Raw genomic sequence first — 7,003 nt, forward strand, 5'->3', positions numbered from 1 at the left:
AGTTCCACTTCCAAGCTGGAAGAAGGGCTGGGGGGGGGGGGGAGGGGCTGGGAGGGCGGGGCTTCCCCCAGATGCCCAGCAGGGGAGATGCTCGGGGCCAGCTGGTCAGCCTGGGCCTCTGGAGGGTGACCAGTGGGGAGGCTGCTACCATCTGGCAGCGAGAGGGGGCTGGAGAGAACGGGGGCAACTGAATTGGGAAGGAGATAATCTTTTTTGGGGGGTGCCAGGCTGAGGGGAAGCCCCAAGAGGAAGAGGTGAGAGTGCGGCCCGCCCAGGACACCCAGCGGTGCTGTCTGTGGCCTGAGGGCACTCATGGGCCCCTGGCATGGCCTTTCCCGAATCCTGGGGCCACAGGAAGGACCCCAGAGGCCTTTGAGGAAGAAGTGAAGGCCGGGAGAAGGGATGTTCCCTGTCTGAGGTCACAGCCAGCATTTGAACCCAGAGCTCCTGCTCTCAAATCTGGGGCTCGTTCTGCCAGGGCCTCCCTTCCATGTGGAGTCGTGCCCGTGTCCCATGTTGGGGGGAGCTCACCTGGGCCTCCTTCCCTCCGCAGAGTCCAAGGTGCCATGCTGCCCACACTCCGCCTGGCGAGCAGGCAGCCCAGCCCCTGGGGAGGCCCCGGGGCCCCGAGCCCCGAGGATGCCGCCCGCCACTCCCTGTCCAGTGCCAACGAGCTGCGCTGCAGACACCTCTTGGAGGCCACCACGGCCAAGTACCGCCACCGGGAGGCCATGGCGGGCGTGCTGGTGCCCTTGTGCTCCGTGCAGGGGGATCCGTGCCTGCTCTATACACTCCGCTCCAGCCGCCTCACGGGGAGGCACAAGGGGGACGTCAGGTACCCTGAGCAGACCCGAGGAGCCCTGGCCGGCCTTGGGCTGTGCCCTCCTGCAGCAGCCCCCCAGCTTGGGTCAGAGCCCGTCTCCAAGCCCTGGGAGGGGGTCCAGTGGCCTGGGAGCATCCTGCCCTTGGGAGGTCAGGTTCCTGGCTTTGGGGCTCGCCTGCCTCCCTCATCCAGGCCTCAAGTTTCCCATCTATGAAATGGGGGATTAAAGCAGATGGCATCTTAGGAGCCTCGTACCTCTAACATCCTGTGATCATGGCCTAAAGCCCAGCTCTGGAGCCTTGTTGTGGCCTGGAAGGCCCCCACTGGGGAAAGGGGCCACCCCGGAGGAGCCCCTGAGCTTTGTACCTCCCCCGAGCTCAGCACGGAGGCACTTGGAGAACTTTGGTCAGGGTGGCGGGCCCAGCTCGGGGTCCGGGAGAGCCTCCGGAGGTGGGCTGTTCCTGGGTTTGGGTTGGAGTTCATGGAGAGGGCAACTATGGGGAATGCCAGGGCTGAGAGGGATCTTGGAATGTGGAACATGGAAATGCCCAGCTGAAAAGGGCCTTAGAAGGCAGAATGTTGGCGTTGGGGGGGACCCTAGAATCTAGAACGTTCGAGCCAGAGGAGCCCTCTATGTAGAGCCCAGCAGCGAGGAGCTTGTGGTGCCAGGAAGGGCAGAGGGGCACCTAGGGCGGCAGAAGCCCCTGCCCACGGCTGCCCCTTCCAGCCCTTCTCCTGCGGCCTCCTCCGATGACTCACTCCTTGTCCTGTTCCTGGCATGGGGTGGGGGGTAAGGGGGGTGGCACTTCCCATATTTTTCTGCCTCAGTTTCCCAGGGGGCAAGTGTGACCCTCAGGACAAGGATATTGTGGACACAGCTCTCCGGGAGACAAGGGAAGAACTGGGCCTGTCCATCCAGGAGGAGAATGTGTGGGGCATCATGAAGCCGGTGACCGACAAGGTAAGTGGGGGGTGGGGTGGGGGGGGGCCCAGAGAGCCTGACCGGAAGGCTTTGGTCTGACAGCCAGGCTCCTGCTTCGGTGGCCGCCTTGGCATGGCTGGGTGGCCATGGCTCGGGGCTAAGTCTGCTGGGTGGCCATGGCTCGGGGCTAAGTCTGCCCAATACTCTGACCTCGGGGGCTGGTCTCACCCCTCCAGCCTCCCAGAGCTACTGGGAAAGAAAGCGCTTGATAAGGGCCAGAGCAGAGGGGACGTGGGAGGGGGGTGACGAGACTTCCCTGGGGTGTGGAGATGGGGCGGACTCAGGAAAGGAAGGCTTGACCGGAGTCCGATGGTTCTACTGGATCTCTGGCCCTGGAGCTGGGCTCAGGAGAACCTGGGCGTAAATCTTGCCTCGGGCACTGGGTGACCCTGGGCAAGTCACTTCATCCCGATCAGCCTCCGTTCCATTGCCTAGAAGATACCTTCAAGGCCCTTCCTTTCCTGCTCTGAACTTGGCTCCCTCCTCGTTTTGCCCACAGAAGAACTCCGTCATTGTCCCAGTGGTTGCCCATGTGGGGCCCCTGGAGTCTCTGGACCTCACGCCTAACCCCCAGGAGGTGAGTGAGTCCGAGCCGACCGAGCCCAGCGTCATTCAGCAGACCTGGGGGGGGCCGGTGAGGGGAGTCGGAGGCGCGGAGAGCCCGGAGCTCCCCCAGCATGGAGGAACGTCCCCTTGGAACAAGCGCGGAGTCATGGGCCGCTAAAGCGGTTTTGTTTTCCAAATTGTATCTTATTTTTGCCCCAGTAACACGCGAGGCCCGAAGCCTCTCCTTCCCTCCTGTCCCTCCTCGGCGAGAAGGCGAGCCATTCGGGCCAGGCTGGACCTGGGTGGGCCTGCAGAGCCCCTCTGCCAGCGGGAATGAGCTTGTAGCTTCATTCCTGGGTTCGCCGTTGGCCCTATATTTGGGCGGCACGAGGAACGTGCCAGGACGCCTTGGCCTATTTCTTCCAAATAGTCTATAACGTATCCAAATTAGCTGCCTTTTAATTGCTGGCGGGCAGCTGGGCGGCCCAAGGAGAGCGTCAGGCCCGGCATTAGGAGTTCCCATCGAGCCACAGACACTTCCTAGCTGTGCGATTCCGGGCACGTCAAGGAATTCCTCAGTGGCTTCGCCCTGACCGCCCTTCTGTCCAGAACTGAGGCTTAGTTCTGATTCTACGCCACAAAGTGACCGCTTGGTAAAACAAGCTGGAGGAGGAAACGGCAAACCGCCCGAATGTTTGCCAAGAAGACCCCAAGTGGGGCACCGAGCCAGACGGGGATGAAACAAGTGAACAACAAAAATGTTAGGATTCGTTCGTGAATCCACCTGTTCTAGGGTTTTTTGGGAACACTTCGATGGCTTGTGTATTTGGGGTGTTGTTTGGGGGGAGGTTATCACCCCATGGCATTCAACGTATGCTTGTCCTCTCATGGACACTCCCTCTAACTGCCCTATTAGTAACAAAGTTCTTTTTTTTTTTTTTTTAAACCTCACCTTCAGTCTTGGAGTCCATACTGTGTATTGGCTCCCAGGCAGAAGAGTGGTCAGGGTAGGCCATGGGGGTCAAGTGACTTGCCCAGGGTCACACAGCTGGGAAGTGTCTGAGGCCAGATTTGAACTTAGAACCTCCTGTCTAGGACTGGCTCTCCATCCACTGAGCCACCCAGCTGCCCGCTACTAACAAAGTTCTTAAGAGTTATGAGTATCTTCCTGTTTAGGAATGAAACATTTTAGTCTTCTTGAATCCCATGTCATTTCTGTTTCCTGTTTACCTTTTTATGCTTCTGTGGAAGCATTATGCTTCTTGTATTTAAAAACTAGATTTTCTGGTCAGCACTGGTCTTTTCATCAGGAATGCTTGAAAGTTCTCTATTTCATTCAATATGTTTTTCCCCCAGAAGGACTGTCCTCAGGTTTTCCTAAGTAGGTGATTTTGGGTTGTAATCCTAGTTTCGTTGCCACCCCCAGAATGTCATATTCCAAGCTCTCTGATCCTTTAATGTAGAAAATGATAAGTCTTATGTTATCCTCACTGTGGCTCTATGCTATTTGAATTCTTTCTGACTACTTGCAGTATTTTCTCCTTGGTCTTAGAGCTCCAGAATTTAGCTATAATATTCCTGGGAGTTTTCGTTTTGGGCTCTCTTTTAGGAGGTGATCAGTGGATTCTTTCAGTTTCCATTTTACCATCTAGTTCTAGGATATCAGGGTACTTTTCCTGGATAATTTCTTGAAATGTGATACCTAGACTGTTTCTTTGATCATAGTTTTCAAGTAGTTCAAAAATTCTTAAAATATCTGTCTTTGATCTATTTTCCAAGTCAGTTGTTTTTCTGATGAGATAGTTCACATTTTCTTTTCTTTTTTCATTCTTTTGATTTTGTTTTATTGAGTCTTGATTTCTCATGGAATCATTGGCTTCCACTTGCACAATTCTAATTTTTAAGAATTTCCTTTCTTCAGAGAATCTTTGTACCTCTCTTTTTTTTCTTTTGTACCTCTTTTTCTATTAGACTAATTCTGCTTTTTAAGAAATTCTTCTCTTTGGTGAATTTTTGCAACTCTTTTGCCATTTGACCTATTCCGTTTGTTAAAGTGTCATTTTCTTCAGTATTTTTGTGCCTTTCTTACCAAGCTACTAACTCTTTCTTCCATCACTTCATTTCTTTCTTTTTTTTTTTTTTTGCCCATTTTCCCTCTGCCTCTCTTATTTGATTTGTAAAATCCTTTTTGATCTCTTCCAGGGCCTGAGACCAGTTCTCATTTTTCTTTGAGGCTTCTCATGTAGCTGCTTTAATCTCATCATCAACATCTGAGTTTGTGCTTTGATCTTTTCTGTCACTATAATAACTTCTCTGATTAGGTTCTTTTCTTGATATTTGCTTATTTCTCTAATCTTTTTCTTGACTTTAAATTTTAAATTAAAGTTCAGCTCTGTTCCCAGAGAGGAGGGGGTACTATCTCAGGCGTCAGGGGGGGTTTGCTGCTCCTTTCAGAGCTAGTTCTAGGTTCTGTAGGTCTTCAGTTCTTCCACAATCTAGGGAGAGGCATGGTTGATGCTCTCCTCTCCTGTCCTCTAGCCTCTTAAGCGACTGCAAGTGCTCCTTTCCATTCTGGAACTCTGACCCAGATCCCTGCTCCTGCTGCTCTTCCCCAATTGCCCTGGGACTTGGCCCCAGAGCCACCTATGGGTGATGCACCCAATGCCAGGTTTTGGAGGCCCCCCCTTACTGTCTGCGGTCGCTGCCATTGCCCCTGAGTCAGTCACCCCCAAGGCAATGAGACAGACCTTTCTTGTAAGCCTTCTAAGTTGTCTCAGGCAGGAGTTCTTTTGTCCACAATTCATTATGATATTCTTTTAATGCAGTTGGAGGGGAATTTGGGAGAACTTGGGCGACTCCTACCTTTGCTCCACCATCTCAGCGTCACCCTGCTAGGACTGTCCTAGAGAATCTCCCCGATGTTGGCTTAGTTAGTTGGGTTCTGTGGACCAGCCTCTGCGTTCGACGTCCAGGGAGGGATGGAGAGCTCACTCCCTTCCGAGGCCGCCCACTTCCATCTTTGCAGTTAGATTCACTTGCACAGGTGTGTGCTAAGCATTTTCTGTGTACAGAACCCCCGTAGAAAAATGGTTGTTTTTTGCCTTCTTTACATGGGGCCAAATCGGTGCCAGGCCGTCCAGCAGATGATCCGTCCGCCCGGGCTGGGGGTCCTCGCTCAGTGAGGTCCCCCAGGGCCAAGCAGGATGCCTTCCCTCTCCTGCGTTCCTCAGGACCTCGTCCTGGGCCTTGAGCGGTCAATGAGTGTGTTGGATCGAGCGGCTGCCCCGGCCAGCGGCTGTAACCGTGCCTTTCTCCCAGGTGGACGACGTCTTCACGATGCCGCTGAGCCACCTGCTGCACCCCCGGAACCAGGGCTACACCCACTTCTGCCACCAGGGCCGCTACCGCTACACCCTTCCCATCTTCCTGCACGGCCCCTACCGCATCTGGGGCCTCACGGCCGTCTTCACGGAGCTCACCCTGGAGATGCTGGCGCCGGGCACGTACCGTCGCATCGCCCGCGTCTCGGGGCAGCCGAGGAGAGGAGAGGCCGAGACCTAGAGGGCCCGCAGCTCCTCCGGGCTTCTTCCACGAGTCCAGGGAGGCCGCTGACAACTTTGCCTTCTCCCTTGCCTTGATGCCCTCCAAGAAGGGCCTGAGCCAGCTGGGGGCGCCTCCTCCTTCCAGGGCACCCACAGATCTTCACGGAAGCTGGAGGGAGCCAGAGGGGCCGCCAAAGGAGGAGGGCAAAGCCTGCACTGGGAAGGATTTGGGGGAGATCCTCTCTCGGGCCTCCGGGCCCAGCCTCACTGTTTCTGCGTGAGCACAGACCATCTGGGAAGGTCTCGCCTCCCCTCGGCCTCCTTCAGGACTCAGCTCGAGTCCCACCTTCTGCGGGAGGCTTTTCCGTGTGTCTCCCCACTGTCTAGGGGCTCCCCCTTTCTGATTCCCTTCATTTATGCTTCATACCTTTTCTGAACCCCATTCATTTGGGCTCATCAGCCTCTCAGAATGTCAGTTCCTTGAAGGCTGGGCCTGCTTTTTGCCTTATTGTACCTCGGTGTGTGGCACGGTGTCTGATGCAGAGCAAGCCTTTCATGTTTGTTGATTGACTCCTTGACCCTGGAAATAGCCACTTTAGAATCAGCCTCTCAACGCCACCTCAGTCCAGCTTAATAAAGGCTGCCTTCCTTGACCCGAAAAGTTGTCTCTGGCTCATTCCCCAGCAGGATGGAAACTCCCCTCGGGGAGGGCTCGTGCTTGTGCTTTGTGTCCCCGCTGCCTACCTCAGAGCCGGTGCTTAATGATGCCCATTCCTTGGACTGGACCCCCACTCTTGGGAGCCCAAATGGGCACTGAGTACCCCAAGGGGAGCCCATCAGGAGCCCTCCCCGAGCAGGGCCCGTCCCTGCAGTCTCTGCTTGAGGGTCTACAGGAGGGAGAGCCCCGGCCGCTTCCGGGCAGCTCCACTTCTTCCTGCTAGGCTGGAGTCTGCCCCTGGTGCTTCCCTCCACGGCTGCCTTCTCGGGTCAAGGAAAACGGGTCACGCTTTTGTTCACCTCGTAGATGCTGAAACCATTATGGCGCACCCCGAGCATTCCCTGCTTCGGGCAGAACATCTCCTGGTCAAAGACTGGCCCTCCTAAGGCTCG

General features: G+C 55.3%; 1 protein-coding gene across 1 annotated transcript in view; it reads left to right on the forward strand.

Annotated features, from left to right (window-relative positions):
• The window catches only part of NUDT8 (nudix hydrolase 8), a 7,624-nt gene extending 1,070 nt beyond the window's left edge, over nt 1–6,554 (forward strand). Inside the window, exons 2-5 of the mRNA XM_044683856.1 lie at nt 554–835; nt 1,652–1,784; nt 2,305–2,382; nt 5,670–6,554. Coding sequence (XP_044539791.1) covers nt 567–835; nt 1,652–1,784; nt 2,305–2,382; nt 5,670–5,912 — 723 coding nt within the window. The 5' untranslated portion in view covers nt 554–566 and the 3' untranslated portion in view covers nt 5,913–6,554. The remainder of the gene's footprint in view (nt 1–553; nt 836–1,651; nt 1,785–2,304; nt 2,383–5,669) is intronic.
• Nucleotides 6,555–7,003: the final 449 nt, after the last annotated feature.

Source organism: Gracilinanus agilis, unplaced genomic scaffold (assembly GCF_016433145.1).
Source record: "Gracilinanus agilis isolate LMUSP501 unplaced genomic scaffold, AgileGrace unplaced_scaffold36664, whole genome shotgun sequence".
In the NCBI taxonomy this organism is placed as follows: domain Eukaryota; kingdom Metazoa; phylum Chordata; class Mammalia; order Didelphimorphia; family Didelphidae; genus Gracilinanus; species Gracilinanus agilis.